The following is a 19,510-nucleotide window of genomic DNA, read 5'->3' as shown; positions in this document are numbered from 1 at the left end:
TTAAAATGATACTATTATAATATATATCATTAATGAATTAAATTAACATAAAATAATATTTTTAATCATTTAAAATGAACTGTTTAAAATGAGAAGTTATTAATATAATTTTAAGTAAACCTTAATCATATAAATTATTTAAATTGATTATTAATATATATTTAGATTATTGTCATCAATGTTAAAAACATGCAGATTGCTCTTGATTCCACACGAGACTGTCAGGCTGCTGATGTGCCATGTCTGTTTCTCAGAGCGCACACATGCTTTAATCGTCTGGATCTCCCACCGTATCCGTCCTACACCATGTTGTATGAGAAACTGCTGATCGCTGTGGAAGAGACCAGCACTTTTGGCCTTGAGTGAGGACTTATTCACCTTCCTCTCAGTGACCTTTCCATGTACACCACATGTAATTATCTACTAGCGTGGATCGTGGATTCTTGGACCGTGTCCAGTGTCCATTTCTTTGGTGTGTTCAGGACACCACTGCATGCACCAGGCACCTGTGCGGGTGGACAGTGTGTAACGTGTATGCAATAGTGAAAGAGAAGCCTTCAACCCGCTTTAACACTCAGGGTCTCGACCTCTGCTGAAGTTGGTCTCAGTTCGCACATCATTTCACCACAAACCACGTCCAGCATCCTTTTCCTTTGGTGCATTCTCACGTTGACAAAAGTTGTAAAGTTAAAACCAAATATGCTTGGAGAACATATCTGATTGACGTCTCGTAATTACTGTAAATGTGTGCACTAGTTTACATTACACGGCGCTATCACAGGAAGTGCTTTGCAGGAGTCCGATGGGGAAAGGGCTAGTCTGAACTGTAATTTGACACTTTTGATTTATTCATTTGTACTAATCAATACATTTTAATATTAAAATCATTAATGCATCAAACATATTTAAGGATGTTTAAGGCTTCATGATGTCTTGTCTGTAGTACCTGAATGAATTTCCAGTGTTGGAACTCGATTGCTTTCAATGATTTGATGTTTTTGGGTTTAAAAAGTCAACATAGGATGTTTACTTAAATGTTAACATTAAAAGAAAAAATGTTAAGAATAAATGTGATGTTTATTATTTTGTAGAGCGGGATTTTAAACCAATAAGACTGCACTATCCAGCATAACAAAACATGAAAAACAAGGGACTGAAAATGACTCATCAGTGGTTAGATGCATCTAGATAAGAAACTGTGTAAAGGTGCATTCATGGCGACGGGGATTTATAGTGTTTCACTATAAACCAGTGGTGATGCGATACTTTATGCAAATGAGTAGAGTAAAGATGTCTCAGAAGTAAATGCTCATAATGAGCAGCTTTATGTGATTCTTAATGCACTACTGCAGTTTGTATATATGTTTTCCTTTAGCATGTTCATTTTTAGTAATGAAATACTTTTTATTTATTGTATTTTCATGTACTTTTTCAGTTTTCTAAACCAGATCATGTTGGGGTTATTGGCTGCGCAAATCATCTTTTTTGCTCATTTGCATAAAGTTCAACTGTTTGTCTAGACTTTTCTGTCACATCGCCATCTCTCAGTCACTTAAAAATTACTTGAAAAGTTACTTCTATTTTCCTGATGCTATGATATGCACTCGCTTTCCCTTATGTTTAGAAAATGTGTTTTTGTTTTTCTGTTCATGTCTTTTTATGACTTAGAAAATGGTGAGGGGATTGAAACAAATGAAAGACCAAAAATAGTAAATAATTGTTCACCACACGCCATGTTTGTCAGAGTGTTTTAGCTGTGTGTGTTTAAAGAGCAGTAAGATACTCTGAGAGTGATTTATTTATTTAAAAAGGAAACTGGTTTAAATGTCAGGACTTTTTTTTTTTTTTATCTCAGGGTGGTTTGTTCTGTGGGTTGGTCCCATGCTCACATTTCGATTACTGTTCATGTTTACATTTTGAAATTAAGTGAATGTGTGTATTATACATGAAATGGTCATAAATTGTCTTAACATGATGCCATTTCAAGGTGCATGTGTCTCTGTCTAAATCAAACTTGACAGAAAAAAAAAAGTTTTGTCTTCTAATAATTTCTAAATGGCTTCGTTCAGCCCCCAAAAATAAATATAATAATAATAATAATAATGCTTTGATTATGAAGAAGAATGGGAAAGTCATACATAATGACATTAGGGTGAATAAATTATGTTTTCCTGAAGTTTTCATTTTTGGGTGAACAGTTATTTTAGTGTGTTGATGAAGAACAAGCCATTTTGATCATGTCTGAAAAGTAATTCTGCTAAAAACAACTGCAGCTCAAACACTCATCTTAAGATATTAGGAATGTAGAAAGCGCGTTTGTATTATTTATCCCAATTAAGAAATTATAAAAATGTCTGTATATCAAATGTGTACATTTTAGCTTGAACAGTCTATGTAAAATCAAGATTTTAAAATGTGTCGAATCAATTCAACAGCCAACAATTCATCTTTTTTTAAAAACATGTCTTCATACTTGCTGTTTGCATACTGTTAGTTTTCTAAGATGTATGTTACTATGCATATTTGGTTGGAATTGTAAGAAATGCGACACTTTGGCGCTTGTGAAGGACGTTACTTCGTTTATCAAGACGCGCAGAAATTTGACAATGTGAGAGAAATGAGAAGAAGCTTCTGAAACATACTCTATAAACATGGCATTCTGGGAAATACAGAAAGATTTGGCTCCTGCTTCCACCTCGGACACATCCACTAGCCTGCTTATGTCTTTTTACACTTTAATCTATGTGTATGGAAGAGAATGAGAGCGGATGATGAATAAATGTTGTGAATTGTGTATTGAGGTCACTTCTAGCGCCTCTCTCAGGCTGAGCTCTGTAACTACAGCATTACAATGTTAACGAATGTCAATAAACAATCACTTTCTAATGCAGCTGAAACTGACTCGTGTTCTATCGGGTGTGGTTGTAAATCTTACTGAATCTGGAAAATTGTACTATTTATTTATAGAATTAGATGTTTACAACATATAGGTAAACGTCGATGAAATCGTATCATGTATAAGCATATATTGCATTTGATTAGGGGTTTGGCTAGTTTAATGCATTTCATTCACAAATATTGCACATTTAGGAAAAAAATTGATTATGGTGTTTTAGTAAATGTTAATGCAATTTATTTTCATGATTCATCAGGTTTGTATCTTCACAGTCTCCCTTCTCATACTTTTGAGATTCCTATAATATTCAAGAAAACCTCAAGCCATCTAAAATGTGCCAAATCCATCCAACACATCTCTCTATGGCCATATAATATAAAACAAAAACAAAAAAAACTTGATGTCATTTAATGACTGTGATGTAATATATTTTGTGTTGCTAAATCAAATGAAAACAGATTTGAGAAAGTATTTATATGCATGGATGTTTTGGAAGATGAAAGTGAAGACAGATGGTCCCCAGAGGATATTTCTGGAGCAGGAGCGGGTGGTTTCGGGGGATAACAGTGGGATTTTTGATGCGCTTGAGAAAAAGAAGGAAAGTTTGAGACATGAAGCCCCGACCAGTCTGGAACCAAGTTTTTTTCAGATTCAAAACAGATTCAGAGAGAAACGAAGAGTAGAACGCTAATTTGATTTGCTTGTAATAATTACTATTAATAGTAGTAGTAGTATAGCTTTAAGTGTTTTTAAACCTTCTTTTTATTTAAACATTTTGGGCTCTTAAGTTTCTCTGACCTTGATCTATAAGCCAAAAAATTTATGAGAGGAAATGTGAATTAGAGAGCCGCTAAACTGGGTTGTGGTGTTTCTGTGGATGAAGTCTGCTCACTCCTGTGAATGCAGATTTATGATACTTAATGGTTATTATGAACTGAGCATGGTTTAAATTTGTCATTTGAAAAAAAAAAAGTACAAAGGGAAATCTTTCATGTTCATACTTTAAGCAAAATCTTCATGCAGTTTTAATTCCAGCAAACAAACAACATTTAAGAGAAAGGTTAAAAAACGAACAAAACTTGACTAGTATAACTTAGCATGACTTATGGTACTTTGACAAAATGCACTAGTTTTCGGTATAGACTGCATCTTTTGATATTCCTCACAAAATTAAACCATTGTTTGTTTTTTGAGAAACAAGTAATACAAATGTCTAGGGTTACTGAATAATGATATTTTACTGACACTTACTGGAACAGTTAAGTAACTACAATAGTACTAGACGATCCTTAGATCCCAGTGTTGGTTTTACGAACTGAATTGAATTATTATAATCTGATTTTCAGGTTTTGCGCACATTTGGAAAGTCGAACAGAATTAGGTTATTATTGTTTTGACTTATTCATATTGTCAGAATTGTTTTAAACACTACGGATATTTCATCTCTCTTTAATGAAGCACATGAAGCACATGAAACAGGTTGTACAACAACCCAGCTTCCATACATCCCAAACAAAGATATATTAACATTTAAATTAGACTAATATATGTAAATGCAAGTATCACATTGATTAAAAACAAAAACAGGCTGTCAATCATCTTTTGCTCCAAAATCATACAATGCTCCACTGGCGTTTATTGTCTGTGTGAAGTTACTCTTCATATTCTGTCTTGCTGAAAATCTTGATGGTCTCACCTTCCCTCAGCGTCAGAAACACTTGCTGGAGGTCCCATCTAGTGAGAAAAACGGTTAAGATGATTATGTAAATTATATATGTATGTAACAAAAGTGTGTGTATATATTTATTAATAAATGTATTTATTTTAAGAGGTGAAATCATGGGACCTGTTCAAGAGTGCGTCTCTGGTGGAAGCTGTGTAGAGATAACCTCCGGTCTTTGACCCGGTAACTGGGATCTTGAGCTGAAATTAATATATTTATATGAGTGACATAGTTCTCACCAGTATTTCTGATGTATTCGAGGAGGAAGGTTTACAGTGATCCTGACCTGAGCGCTGCTGTGGTCAATACGGTTGTGTCGGTCAGTTAAATGGATGTTGTGTATCTTTAGCGGAGGAGCACCCAGACTGGCCATGGCTGTGGAGTTATTCTTCAGCTGTTCAAGGGCCAGACGGTAATACTCTGCTTTTGCAAAATTTTCTGAAAGAAACAACAAACGTATAAAAATCCCTTAAAGTTTAACAGCTAACAGAAGCTTTAATTAGCTGTGACGTACTCTGCATGAGGTAATACATCATCGCGCAGCCGCCGCCGGTCACTACGGTCATGAATATAGTCATCTGCTGCAGGAGGCTGGTGGAGCGACTCATCCTCACTTCAGACGGGGCAGACCTCTAATGCTGGAGGAAAACACAATGAGAAAGTAATAATATAAACTGAATTTTTTTGTCATGACTTTAAAAACTTTTTGATCTAGAGGTTTCTGCTTCACTAATTGAAATTAGTTAAATATACAAATTATATATACACACACACACCCAATGATATTTATACTCCAACCAACGTTCTTGAGAAAAGCATATATATATATATATATATATATATATATATATATATATATATATCATAATACATTCAGTTAGGGTAATTTATTTTATGAATATTTAACAAAAATCTACATATTTTACAAAACACTGCATTTGTTGTAAGGATTATTGTCAGAGAGCCCTTAATTTAGCCCTAATTCGTTCATGCATCCATTTCAAAGTACGTTCATAATAATAATAACTCACCGTCACATCTATTATGTATTTTATAAGCAAAGCCTAAAGGGACTTTGTTTTTAAGTCACTAAAAGCAGCGTACTACGGAAGCGGCCATGTTCGTTTTATTTCGAAAAACTTTATTCAAACATCAAGAAATATAATCCGATGAAACGCATTGTAAACATTCACGCAGCGGTTTATTCTATTTATGGTTTATTCATATAAACGATAAAGACATCAATGTAAAGTATTAATGTTAGGTCAATAACTCTTGGCCTTAGAGAGAGTTGATTATTTATTGTCTGTGTTTGCCACAACAGAAACACGTGCGGCTAGAGCGCGTGACGTCAGACGCACGCACTCCGGGTTACGAAAAAGAGTTATGAAAGTTGTTACCGAGTCACACACCCTGCAGATTCAGAGCTCAAATCCAAACGGAGGCAGAGGTGAGGACATTCATCTTGCTCTTGTACTTATGCATGTAGAAGATGAACATTATTCGTTCAGTAATCTCTTATTTGCCCGTCTTCAGTAACGAGCGATGCAGATGCGTTTAGTGAAAGAGAGGCGTTTGGTGATTTAATTAACACGCGTATTAAAGCTCAGTAATAAAAGGGGAAATAGACATGCATTGTCAGCATTTTATGATTAGGGGATTTTTGTTTTCCATTTAAAATGTCTTGAGAAAATACTAATAATTATTACACACATGATTAATTTTTTCTTTATCTGATTTTTATGTGTATGGTTTAAATGTTATTTAAATATTTACTGTGTTTAATTCGTCCGTCATTACCATCATGACAGACACTGTAAATGTTATTAAAGGAAAGTTTGTGATATTTTACTTGAATTAAAAACCATTTATTTAAACATGTACTTTTTAAAACTAATAAGTTAGTATGTATAATTATTTACTGCACAAATAAACAAAATAACAAACCACTTTTGCAAGTGTTTTTTTTTAATGCCTCCAATATTCCCAGTATACAGGTACCTAATATAATCAGGATTTGTTTATGCAATATTCAGAGAAAACACTGTAGTTGTTCAGGTCAAGTACAAATAACATTTTAAGTTATTCATTTTTTTTATTATTATGAGTCACTCGATCTCTGGTTACAGCTTATACACAATTTATCAGACACACACACCCATCCACCAAGAACTTCAGTTCAAAAAAACAGTTTCTCAGAAATGTGCTGCTCTTTCATGGTATTGACTTGTTTTAACATGATGGTGGACAGGGACAGTGTAGATGTGGATCAATCCTCTCTATGTTTGTTTTAAACCTTCCAGTAACTGCTATGTGTGTATTATGCCATACAGAACTGAAATTAAGTTCAGAACAAACTCGGTTTTATTTCTCACTTCTGATTTTTTGCTCATGTGAATGTTGTGATCGTGCAGGAATCATGCTGGGATCAGTGGTTGTAGGAATAGGCATCGCAGGAAGTGTGCGGATGAGAGATTTACTCGCTCCTCTGCCGTCCAGCGCTGCTGAGAAGTTCAGCATCAAGGGCTTTGTGTCCAGGTCAGTGCATCATACAGACACACAGAGTCAAGGCTGATTGGCTTAAAACACGTTACAGGTTTGTTTCTGTTGACCCCACAGAACATAAAATAAGCTCTCTGTGGACTCATTTCATATCATATGGCTAAAATTTCCTGTGCTGTTCTCAGTAGAAATCTGTACACGTACACACATAAACCATGTTGAAAGAAATGTCTGAATAGATAGCTGCGCTTAAAGCATGTTTTCAAGTCCTCATTTTGAAAGCCTTTATTCATCATATGTTCATACATCATATACTTTGTCAATATTTAAAAGTAGAAATCGGTTCTTAAAATTAAAAGCAGTTATCCTAAAACTTTCAAAAACCTAAAATAATAAAGATGCACACACACACACACATATTATGTTATATATGTTAAAAGATGAGTTAAGACATCTTTTTAAATGTGCTTATGAGTCTTAATTGATATTATGTTCAATCTCAATTTGATGTATATTTTTATATATATATATTTTTTTGTCTTTCCTTTTGAACTTCTTTATTAGTATTTAAGTATATTTGTTTAATGAAATTGTATTGGTAGTGTTTTTAATGCCCCTGAGCAGCACTTTGAGTTCATGTATGAAAAGTTCTATAAAAATAAATGTATGTCTGTGTGTGTGTGTGTGTGTGTATGTGTATATATATATATATATATATATGTTCACAATTGAACTTGTTATATATTATTATTATTATATGATATATTATAATTACTTAAAATTATTAAAAGATGTAGAGGCCGATTTTCAAAGATTATTCTCTCTCTTAGGTTTTTATTCTTTTCTCAGGACATATTTGTTTCATTTAAAGTTAAATAATTATAAATATTTAAGCTTTTCTTATGTTTCATATGAATTTGATTCCGTCTAAAGTTCTGCTGGTGTTTGTGTTTGTGTAGGAGGAGTCTTGAAGATCAGCAGGGTGTGAAGCAGATCTCCATGACGGAGGCGTTGAGCAGAGATGACATCCATGTAGCGTTCATATGCACGGAGAACACCAGCCACGAAGAGCACATCAGGTGACACGGCGACTTCCTCCTCACACACACGATCACTCCTGACTCCTCACACACACACACACACACACACACACACACACACACACACACACGATCACTCCTGACTCCTCACACATGGCAGAAATGGTCACGCTTGAGTGCCTTCTTTCTCAAATGATCATCTCCATCTCAGGCAGTTTCTGGAGGCGGGAAAGCATGTGTGTGTTGAGTATCCTGTAACCCTCAGCTACACGTCTGCCGTGGATCTGTGGAATCTGGCTCAGCAGAAGGGTGAGTTTCTGTCCTGATCTTCAGCTGTGGATACACAGCACGTCTTCTGGAGACGCCTGAGTCAAATGTTAGAAGTTTGTGTTTATATAGCAATATAATAATGATTCTGACTGCAAGATGGCTGAATGTTTAACTTCTATCTATATGGTATCTTCAGGCCTGGTGCTGCATGAAGAACATATTGAACTCCTCACTCCTGACTTTAAACAGCTGAAAAAAGACATAGCTGGGAAAACTCTGGAGGAGGGAACGCTGCGTTTCACCGGTAAAGACTGTGTAATAGTATGCAGTACATCGTTTTAAAGGCTTCCACCAGGGTTTTGAGTGATGGTGATTTTTTTTCTTCTCAGGTGGGTCCATGAAGCCAAATTTTGGGTTCCTGTCTTTCAGCGGTATTTCCAGACTGACCTGGTTGGTTGATCTTTTCGGGGAGCTCACGGTTACCGCAGCATCTCTGGTGGAGGAGAAAGAGAACAAATACATGAAGATGACGGCACACTTACTGACCCCACAGCAGAAGTGAGTACACTGAGGCCACAGTCAGCTGTTAAAAAAGAAGAATTATTTATTTTTAAATATATACATTATTAATTATATATATTATTATATATTGTTTAGTGGGTAGCTGACAAATAACACCAAGATTTGTGGTTAGAATGTAAATAAATGTATGCAGAAAATGTATATTTGCAGTGAAACAGGTCACCATTTCTTCAAGCTTTCCACATAATATATAAGATGTGCCGTAATTTTTTTTTTTTTGCTGTTAAATTGTCATATGGAGTGAGAAATTAATTTGAAAACATACTTAAAAACATACACATTTTAATGAAGAAAAATGGTTGCTTACTGGTGCAAGTGGAAAGATCCCATGCACAAAACTCATCCCTAGATATAATGAGTCCTTCCTTCAGCATAACCTATTATCATCTGTCATTCATTTCTTTATTTATTTATTTATTCATTCATTCATTTTTATTTTTTTAAAGAATAGCTGAAATTAACATGGTGTATGTGTGTAAATAAAAAAATAATATATATATATATATATATATATATATATATATATACACACAATTTCCTAAATTTCATTGCTGAACAATAAATGTCCATGCACACGAAGATGTTAAGTTAAAATATGAATGATTGTATTGAAATTAATTAATATTCTTTGAAGTAACACTGCTCACCATTGTTTCAAGGTTTTTACTTGATAATAAATGAATAAACATACATCTGGTATTTCTATTTATTTATTATATCATCTGTGACACTAAAATCCCAGGTTAACCTGAGTTGTTTCTGACAGGCCTCTGACTTGGATTGAAGAGCGGGGTCCAGGACTGGGCAGAGCCAAACACATAGACCTTCGCTTCCAGGACGCCAGCATCACGGAGCTTCCTGCAGGTCAGCGGGAGCCGGTCGGGCTGTTCATGCAGGATCTGGTGCTGTTCAGCCGGAAGCTGCAGGGTGACGTGTCTGCCGCGGAGCTCCAGGACGAGAGGAGCAGGATCTTACACTGTCTGCAGCTGGCGGACCGCATCCAGCAGCTCAGTGAACACACTCAGGCCTGAAGCTGAACCTCTCCACACTGCATCTTCTCTAAAGATGAAGAAGGGAGTCATTTAGCCCACTGTGGGCATGAGTGCAGTCTTTCCCTGTGTGGAATAGTGGAAAGTAGACTGTGGTGTAAAGACGGATGTCTAGAGTGGAAAGTAATATTAAAATAATTACATTTTGAATTGTTTAACAATGAAAATCTGTTTGCTGATCAATTCAAGGGAATTGTGACTTTTTATTTAGCAATTTAGATTAGTTTATGCTTTTATACAATTCTGTATGTACATCTCACAATTCTGAGTCAAAGGAACCTTTGGTAAAAAAAAAAAAAAATGTGTATGTATATATATATATATAATGTATGTGTATGTGTATGTGTATATATATATATATTTTATCCCATGTATAAACAAGTTTCCATTCTTTTTAAGCTATAAAGAGGAAGAAAAACAACCATGAGAGTATGATTTATGTGTTCTATTCCTCACAAAAAAGGACTAGATTTATCATACTCTTTATGTCCTTTTTTGACCTTGACAGATGTTTGAGATGAAATTATTTTTTTTGTCTTGAAAACTGCAGTGATTACATCAGCATAAAGTTTCAAGTTTTTAATTTGTTAATGTAATTAATAGTTCTGTGTATATGTGGACCACATCAGGATGTACAGGAACAGCTCAGTCCTTTATTATATTTTCTAAACTATGTAATGTAACATGGCTAATTTATTATTCGACAAAAAGGGGTGATTTCTGCTGACAACTTTTTTACAGTTTTGTAGATAAGTTGGTATTTAGTATGTGAGTTGTGCTTTAGTGCAGCACATTTGCACCAAATTTCAGAAGCCTGTTACAGACAAATGAACCTCCAGAGCACTGTAAAATATTTATGGACTGTTGTTCGGTTTTATTCATCATGTCATTAACATATTAACATTAAGTTACTCTGTTGACATTTGATATTTCTGTGAAAACTGGATGAGCTCTGTAAGTGTTCATACATGCTTTGATTTTCTTATCATTCGTGCTGTGGTGTCACTGTCATTCTTTCCTATCTGTGTTCTCTCTGGGAAAGCACTGAAAGAAGCAAATTAAAATGCACATATCATTGTCTGGGAAGCATACAGAGAGGGAAAGAAATGTTTCGTGTCTAACTAATATGCAGTGTTTACATTTGTCTTCATGTATACATATTTGTGTTTTCAGTTAATAAACAAATTGTGTCTGCTTTATGGAATTAGTTTTCTGCAGCTCAATCTGCACATCAACATAAGTGCAAACCAGAAGTCTGATAACAAGATTTTCTTAGTAAAATAGCACTACTAACATGGTTTGTATTTTGTTGAATTATAAAATAATTTTTTTTTTTTTCCTTTACCGTATGTTACAGAAATCTGTTAGGTGTAAATGCTTAATTTTGTTAAACTGAAGCAAAAAAGGCTTCGTTGTTTAAATGCTAAATATTTTTGTGAACTTACAATGTTTACAACATTTATTAATCAGTTTCTTATTTTAGTCAATTTTTACATACACAAAATCATTTTTTATAGGTATATAATCAATTTATTTATGAATAATATTATTATAAAATATAAAAAAATACTACTTAACATGATAAGAAATAAAACTAATAATGACTGCTTTAATAAAAGCTGTTCAAATTCGTGTTCATTGTTAATGATACATAATGCATTAATACTGCTAAAAACTGAACATTATTGTATTGTTACCTTTTTTTCCATCTTTTGAGTTACAATATGATTTAGATGAAATCCAGCATTTATAAAACACTTTTCAATAGTAAAATATAAACTTTTTCAGTTGCACAGTTTCAACGTTTATTCACAAAAATGTCAGTAAGTTGACAAGGGCAGGGCCGTTTTTTGATGATTGTAACACGGTTATGTGCACTGATCCACAGAAATGAACTAACAAACTGATGAGAAATATACATTTGGAAAGTGTCTCACACACGTATGCAATAAAATTAGCCGAGCTGAAACAGCACTTCTTGTTCCGCATTAGACAATTTTGATATCTGATACAAATATGGCTTCAAATAAATTATAATAAAATCTAGAAAATAAAGATACATTGTTTACTTGGAAGAAAGCAAAACGGAGCGCTTCAAAGAGCAACTGATTTAGAATCTGGATCTGGTCTAGTTAAAACATCTCTGGGATGTCTGAGAACGGAAGTACTCGTGTGTGCATCATCATCATCATCATCATCATCATCATCATCATCATGACTCGTGTTAAGCTGGACAAGACACGGCGCTAAACACAACAGTAATATACATACAGAAAAAAATAAATCAATGAAATAAAGGCAGACAATAAAATGAAGTTGTAGTTCACAGAACGTCTCAACATCTGCATCAATCAGCAGTCAGTCTTTAGTCTTTATCTTTAAACTGCCGCTCAGATATTTCTGCTAGCTCTTCTTTAAGCCACTGCAAAGAGAAAACACATTCCTCCTGGGTGACCATCAGACATGAGGACAGCAGGGCATTCTGGGATGCTTCTGGAAGTCAAAGTGATGCGGGTTGAAGGAGATTAGGGTCTATGCAGAGGTCAGGGGGATTCCTCACGTGGCTTTCTGTCTGTAATGAAGGGTCAGGTCTCCACCGCTCTTCCAGATGAAATGCTTTACAGTCCTGAGGTCCATGTTTGGATCCAAAAGCTACAAGAGACAGCAAACATGAACAATAGACCACGAACAAACATTGTAACATGAGCTTTGTTTGTTTACTAATTAGAAGCACAATGGAAATTATATAATGTTACATGAAACATTCAATGCAGTCCAGCATTAATAAGTATGTAAATAATGTTAATGTAGCCGAAAGTCACCAAAACTAGGATTTACTAAAGTTCAAGTTTCATTCCACACTGTTTAACTTGGGTTAAGGCCACTTTAACCCTGGGTTAATCAATGTTTCACACATGTCATTTCATTATTAAGGGTTACTGGTGTCACTAAAGCTGTTTGAACTTTAACAACCAACAACAAATCAAAACTAAAGAATGGTCACCTCATTTAAATTCTTTTCAACATCTGGGGAAAATAAGCTGTTGAACAGCGAAAAATGAGCACACTGGAGTGATGAGGGTGTAGTTCTACTAGTATTTTTTATATGTCTGGAGGTCTAACCTGATCTAAACACATGAGCTCAATCTTCTCTTCGGCCATCACGGCCACGTCTTCCTCTTTCTCCTGCTCTCCTGGTTTGTCATTGGCTGAGGAGCTGGTGGTCTGTGACTCTGTGTCGATGTTGATGATCTTCTCGTAGACGTGTTCCATCACTTTCCGCACCTGCAGCATGTCACTAGCAGACAATCGGTCCCTGAAAACAACAGATTTTGACGAATAATCGGTTTACTGAAGATCAAAACACTAAATATGGAAATGTATAGTCCAGTCATGTATAGACAAGTGCATAGTCCAGTATGACTTTTAAAAATTAACTAAACTTGTCACAGAAAACATTCTTTATATACTATATCTTACAAACACAGCATACTTTTTGAGTGTTTTGGCCCCAGATGATGAATGAGGTTGGAGGTAGAATGGGATCTTGTTGAATTTTGGCATGCTTTTCTGTAGCAGAAAAGAAAAGCAGTCAATAAACGGTCAAAAACATTTTTCAAGTCCATTTCATGGACACTTAATGGAATGATTGCGGGATATGAAACGCTCACATCTACAGTGATATCAATAACCCATTGAGGAACAGTTTCATTCAATAACATGGACTCTGTCTCTCCTCCAGAATCGCGACACAATAACCTGGAATTGGAAGGAAATACAGCTTATAATGAAGACAAGACACAGGAAGGAAAGTCAGATGAGTTTAACGTCTTCATCAGTTCTGGACACTGTTATTCTGACCTAAACAGCGTTCTTCCTCCTGCTTCACCAAAGATGACAGGAGTGTGAGGAGGAACCTGGAAGTAGCCGTTGCCCTTTTGAATTAGGCTCTCCTGTTGACCATTCACTACAGGGAAATACACACGGAAAATTACTAAAAAAGAAACCAACTGCATATTAACCATGAATTCCATGAATGCCATTAACTTACAAACCAAGCTTTGCTTAAATACAGAAATAATTCCACACATTCTTTGCTGATAGGGAAATGTCAATGTACATTGTAAAGAACTCAGTAAAAATTTATTATTAAATACATTTTTTAAATAGTAATTCTTTTAATAGCAGAATTATTAGAATAAAGGCAAATTCTACTGAATTGCTACATGATAAATAGACGGCAAACTATTAAGCTAAGCCATTATACTTAAAAAAAGGAAAAAGTCCAGAAACCACTATCAAAATAACTGTGTGCATTCATGTGCATTAGGCAATCCCAGAATGCATTGCAAATAATTCTAGGATGAACTAAAATAACTTTGACAAATTTGATTCACAACTAAAAACTATTAACAGTTTTTTTTTTATTTTTTATAATACAACTTTTTTTTTTTTTAATTAAAATACTCCTTTACAGAAAAAAAGTAAAAAAGTGTACCATGGTTGAGTTCGATTTCCTCCTCTTCCACTGGATTTATATGAGTTCTGGGCCAGAACTCTAACAACGCCTGCAGGAGCAGCCCACCCAGATTCACTGAAACACAAAGAATAGTTGTTACATAATTCTTCCTGTCAAATTAAGTCGTACGGTCAGAATATGAATGATAAACAAACAATAATTTCATCATTTTGTTTTCTAAATGTCCTTACATCAAAAAGGTACTAAAACTAAAAATTTCAAATTCAAAGGCATTTCTATTTTGATTTAAAGGTGAAGTGTGCAAAAAAAATAAAACAAAATAATTCTTCAAATAAATTACTCAAAAAATTAAAAAAGGCCACATCAGCAAACATATAGTCTAGCCCCCATTGAATTGTCTTTTGCCTCAAGAATGTCATTTTTGCAGCATAAACATTAGACATTCAGCTAAAAAAACTTAGTCACAGCAAAACAACACTAGGCATTTAGAAGAAGATATTACCCTTTGGATCAGAGCCGTCTGGGCTTGTGAAACAAGCATCTTTAGCTGCCACCCACGCCGCAAAACAATCACTTTCATCCAGCGTGATAGTCAGCATCTGAAAAACAGCAAGAACAGATGTAACATTCATTATCTTTCATTTTCATCCTCATTTTTAACTTAGAAAACAAGCTGCAAATACTCACCCCAGTCTTGAGATCTACAGAAAACCAGTTCGGCACATAGACCATCTTGAACCTCTTTTTAATTTCTTCATCAAAGTCCACTTTTCCCAGGTCTTCTCCCTTACATGCCTACAAACCACAGAGTGAGATTAAATAACAACTGGCATTAAGATGCAAAAAAAGCTTTTCATGATCTGCTCTTACTTTGAGGACATCCCAGAATGCCACACTGTTATTGGAGTCTTTGGTGAGTATGTGCCTCTTATCATTGAGAATATGACACTGAACGATGCTGGTGCCACCTGAAATGAAATTCAAGATCTCAGTCAAAGATGAAATCAATTATAGAAAACAGTCGAGCACATTTTGATCAAGAGAGATTAGTAACCAGTGATTTAATAAGTTCCTTATACAGTTAGCTTATTAACCTTTGATGACCTGCTCTGGCTGTGTACACAGTGGAGTTAAAGGGGCACTACAGTCGTGGTCGTAGTCTCCGGACGCTCTGACGTTCTGCATGCCCTTTAGAGACTGAGATTGACAAATAAACAAATACAGACAGAGAAGAGCTGAAAGAATGTTTTCATTCAGTTCAATGCATTTCAGTTCAACTGTACATTTACACTACGGTGTAGAAATCTCACCCATTTGTTTACAAATGATTTAGTTGTGGACACCCAGATTGCTTGAGGAGGATCAGCTGATCTGTCCAATTCCATCTGCACAGAGAAAACATCAGATATAAGAGCAGCCAGCTTAAACACATTTGTCAGAAACTGAGATTCTGAAAGCTAAAAAAGCTTTTCATTGTTCTATGGTTTATTAGGATCGGACAGTATTTGGCCGAGATACAACTGTTTGAAAATCTGGAATCCGAAGGTGCAAAAAAATCCAAATACTGAGAAAATCACCAATGCATATTATAATCCAAAAAAAATTTGATTATAAAAAATATACATTTTTTATATTTACGGTAGGAATTTTACAAAATAACTTCATGGAGCATGATCTTTACTCAATATCCTAATGATTTTTGGCATTAAAGAAAAATCAATAATTTTGACCCAAGCAATGTTTTTTTTGGCTACTGCTACAAATAAACCCCAGCGAATTAAGACTGCTTTTATGCTCCATGGTCACATTTGATAATGACTTAATTTCTAAATTATTTCAAACACGAAGCAGCTCAAGTTTACCTTCAGGATGGGAGCTTTCTCTTCACATATGAGCACACGCAAGTCAGGGTTACGCAGATCCGTACAGTAGATTTTTCGGTCACGTCCACCCGAGTAGATGTGCGTGAAGGCCTCGTTCACCTGCAGGGCCCATACGCCCTCATCGTGGACTCGGTATGTGGCAATGCATCGCTGCTGACTGAGAGACCACAAGCGTACCGTACCATCTGAGCTACCAGAGAGAGCCTAGACAGAGACAGTGCAGGTTTAACGTGATGGAAAACCTCAAAGTTAGAGTAACTATGGCTGTGTTCAGACAGGTAAAAAAAAAAAAAAAGATTGCCATATCTAAAGCATATCTATTTAGCTGTTTGAAAAACAACAACAAAAAAGACTGATGTTTGCAAACCTTATTTTAATACGATTTTCTGCATCTCAGTTCGAAAGGCCGGATTCCAAACATATTTACTTCATATTTTGGGATCTGATGCACATGTGATATGCAAAATGTGCTAATATTTCTGGATCGGTGTTGAAGTCCTACCTGAGTGCCGTCTCTGTTTAACAGTAATGATTTGACGTTGTCAGCGTGGCCTTTCAGCTTCATTAGCTTAGCACATGTCCGTGGATCCCAGACCCTCAAAACCTGAAAAAAAACAAATTTCCAATAAACAAAACCTTTTTATTTGAACCTGCATTTGAAATGACAGTTTTCCTTCTTTTAAACCTAAAACCAGAAAACTAACCTTCTCTGTAGATCCTGAGATGATCACGGTTCCTGTCTGATTCATGGCCAGACTGTAGATGGAGTCCTTGTTTCCACTCAGTGACGAAGCTATCACAGACATGATGGATGCAATCAGGGTTATTACACTCAACTATTTAAAAAATAAATAAATATACATCAAGTTTTGAAATAAAAAAAATCTTAACTGAAATAAAATATACAAAAAATTAACTTATTTAAGCTACCAAGGCAACATTTCATTTTCTTTCAGTTTAACTTGACGTACTTATTAAAAAAAAAAAAAAAGATCCAAAATCCAACTTTTAATGAAACCTGTAAGCGTATCTCAGTGATACAATAATAACACTGGCTGCAGTGCTGCATTCACTTCAGAAGAAATGGGTTTTCATAATCTTCTGCTTAATTACATGCTTCAACCCTAACTCGATGACTCAGAAGGAAGACCGTTTCAAACAGAATGACTAAGAGAGTTTGCTCACTGGTGACTGTATTATTAGAGGCAGTCAGAGCCGTCAGTGTGTTCACATCCCACAGGAAGATCTGTCTGTCCAGACCGGCTGATGCCACCAGCTCCTTTTCCTTTGCATATGCTAAAGCTTTGACGTAGTCCTGAAGAATGAATCAAAATCAACATAATCACTTTGTCTCATAATCATATTGCACACAAAATGGTAAGAACTTTCAAAATTTCAAGCTATAATCTGTTTTTATATGCAAATTCCTGGAGTTGTTAAATGACCAAATTGGTTGTCTACAGTTAAATGTCTGGCAATGCAGGACTTCCATCATATGCATGGAAATTTAACAAAATTAAAACAACAAACTAAGATAAATATAATAAGAAAAGCACCTTATGTGTGCGTAATGTGGACATGCAGAACCCTTTGTGTGCATTCCAGACTTTTACGGTGGTGTCCGAGGAGGCTGATATCACTGCAACACAGAACGATCCACTGAAGATAACTAAAGCTCAGATTATACAGTATATTTTTATAGAAAAAAAGACCTCCAACACTAGCTTGCTCTATTCTTTTTCTATTCTATATGTTTTCTTTTTATTTATTATATTATTTAAAAGCCCTTGCTACGTGTACTGTGTTTAATCTAACTTAGACTTGTTATAGCACTTATATATCATTGCTATTTTGTTGTTTTTGATTGCTTCCATTAGCCTCATTTGTAAGCCGCTTTGAATAAAAGCATCTGCTAAATGACTAAATGTAATGTAAATGTCATATACAGTATTTGATGAGGTTTGAGCTTGAAGTTTCTGTAAAAGGCATATGAGGTGCTTAGACATACATGTTTTTCCATTACAACAGAGGATGATGTCATTCACCCAGTCCGTGTGATGCTCCATTGAAGCGATGTAAGGATCCTGCTGCAAGTAAACAGCTGTTAGTTGGACTTATCAGAAACATTTGACCACAGAGGGAGATGCGAAGTTAAAAATGGAAGGTGTGGTCGCACATGAACAAAATAAGGGCATTAATATTAACAAATCCTGAAAAACGCCGGTTGTACTTTGTGTTGATTGACACTCCATATCCTGATGATGGAATCTCTGCCGGCTGTGAAGAGTCTGTTGAGAGCAGGATCCAGCTGAAGAGCGTTCACACCATTACGATTGTACTTCTCCACCTCATCTCTGATCACATAAGAAACCTGGAGACACATCGTTATTAATAACTCCAGTTTATAAGACAATCAAAGACTACTTACAGTTAATAAATACCAAAGGTATAATTATTTTCATATCAAATAAAGCGAATCAGTCAACAGACAATTGTACAGTGGTCCAAAAAGCATTCAGACACATTTAAAATTGACTGAATGCCACTGCGTTACACCTCCTCACTGTACTACAGTAACAACACCACAGTGATTCTTGTAAGGGTGGTAATGTTTCGGTTTGTAAATATTACGGACGCTATATTGGCAACAAATTCCTGAAACAAGTAAACGTATATAAATTCCATAAAACATGTTTTTAAAAGTACGAGACATTCTCTGTAAATTATTACCTGGACTTTCCTCCGTCCAGCAGCGTTCTGCCTGTGAAGCGTCGCCATCTTGCATGTTGACAATCAGGGGATGCGTCACTTCCGGAAGATAGCCGGTGTTTGTTGGCCTGTTGAGATCTATCACTAGACGCCGCTATTGAGTACATTTGCGGTGTACCTAAATACATTATTGATTGTACACTGATAGCTGGCTGGATTTTTCAGAAGCCCCTCACTACAGAAGATCCCAAGGGCGTGGTGGGAATCCAGATCTAGGGGGTGGAGATGGCTGGGTTTATGGGTTTAACCCATGGATCTTGTTTTCTGCTGCAGTGAAGACCATCTTGGATTTTTGCAGAAAATGGACATCTTAGAT

The 19,510-nt window shown here is 35.4% G+C and overlaps 4 protein-coding genes across 6 annotated transcripts in view; 2 read left to right on the top strand and 2 right to left on the bottom strand.

The window, feature by feature from the left end:
• LOC127936020 (E3 ubiquitin-protein ligase HECW1) overlaps positions 1 to 2,890 on the top strand; it is a 38,304-nt gene extending 35,414 nt beyond the window's left edge. For both annotated transcript variants that reach the window (XM_052534164.1, XM_052534165.1), the window contains exon 28: positions 255 to 2,890. In XM_052534164.1, coding sequence (XP_052390124.1) covers positions 255 to 366 — 112 coding nt within the window. In that variant the 3' untranslated portion in view covers positions 367 to 2,890. The remainder of the gene's footprint in view (positions 1 to 254) is intronic.
• A 1,439-nt stretch (positions 2,891 to 4,329) lies between these two features.
• On the bottom strand, positions 4,330 to 5,888 carry LOC127936004 (cytochrome c oxidase assembly factor 1 homolog). Its single transcript, XM_052534163.1, has 5 exons — positions 5,651 to 5,888; positions 5,134 to 5,257; positions 4,906 to 5,057; positions 4,743 to 4,819; positions 4,330 to 4,630 (listed from the first exon to the last, which is right to left on the bottom strand). The coding sequence occupies exons 2-5, from the start codon at positions 5,225 to 5,227 to the stop codon at positions 4,549 to 4,551; spliced, it is 405 nt and encodes a 134-aa protein (XP_052390123.1). The 5' UTR covers positions 5,228 to 5,257; positions 5,651 to 5,888; the 3' UTR covers positions 4,330 to 4,548.
• A 46-nt stretch (positions 5,889 to 5,934) lies between these two features.
• LOC127935988 (biliverdin reductase A) lies at positions 5,935 to 11,259 on the top strand. Its single transcript, XM_052534162.1, has 7 exons — positions 5,935 to 6,069; positions 7,034 to 7,157; positions 8,081 to 8,200; positions 8,373 to 8,470; positions 8,628 to 8,735; positions 8,821 to 8,989; positions 9,780 to 11,259. Exons 1-7 carry the CDS (start codon positions 6,006 to 6,008, stop codon positions 10,042 to 10,044), a joined length of 948 nt encoding a protein of 315 aa, XP_052390122.1. The 5' UTR covers positions 5,935 to 6,005; the 3' UTR covers positions 10,045 to 11,259.
• A 583-nt stretch (positions 11,260 to 11,842) lies between these two features.
• LOC127935962 (WD repeat-containing protein 48-like) lies at positions 11,843 to 19,304 on the bottom strand. Of its 2 annotated transcripts, none has more exons than XM_052534160.1 (19): positions 19,156 to 19,304; positions 18,656 to 18,796; positions 18,434 to 18,512; positions 17,982 to 18,064; positions 17,611 to 17,740; positions 17,130 to 17,218; positions 16,928 to 17,029; positions 16,405 to 16,629; positions 15,853 to 15,927; positions 15,637 to 15,739; positions 15,413 to 15,510; positions 15,230 to 15,337; positions 15,045 to 15,141; positions 14,561 to 14,656; positions 13,924 to 14,029; positions 13,734 to 13,821; positions 13,556 to 13,632; positions 13,186 to 13,378; positions 11,843 to 12,714 (listed from the first exon to the last, which is right to left on the bottom strand). In XM_052534160.1, the coding sequence occupies exons 1-19, from the start codon at positions 19,201 to 19,203 to the stop codon at positions 12,619 to 12,621; spliced, it is 2,034 nt and encodes a 677-aa protein (XP_052390120.1). In that variant the 5' UTR covers positions 19,204 to 19,304; the 3' UTR covers positions 11,843 to 12,618. The 2 variants fall into 2 exon arrangements, with proteins under 2 accessions (XP_052390120.1, XP_052390121.1); XM_052534161.1 differs by having other exon boundaries at positions 18,434 to 18,509.
• Positions 19,305 to 19,510: the final 206 nt, after the last annotated feature.

The sequence above is a fragment of the Carassius gibelio genome, chromosome A2 (genome assembly GCF_023724105.1).
Source record: "Carassius gibelio isolate Cgi1373 ecotype wild population from Czech Republic chromosome A2, carGib1.2-hapl.c, whole genome shotgun sequence".
Classification (NCBI taxonomy): Eukaryota; Metazoa; Chordata; class Actinopteri; order Cypriniformes; family Cyprinidae; genus Carassius; species Carassius gibelio.
Note: the sequence above shows the minus strand (reverse complement) of the source record. Positions and strands in the feature narration are given on the sequence as shown.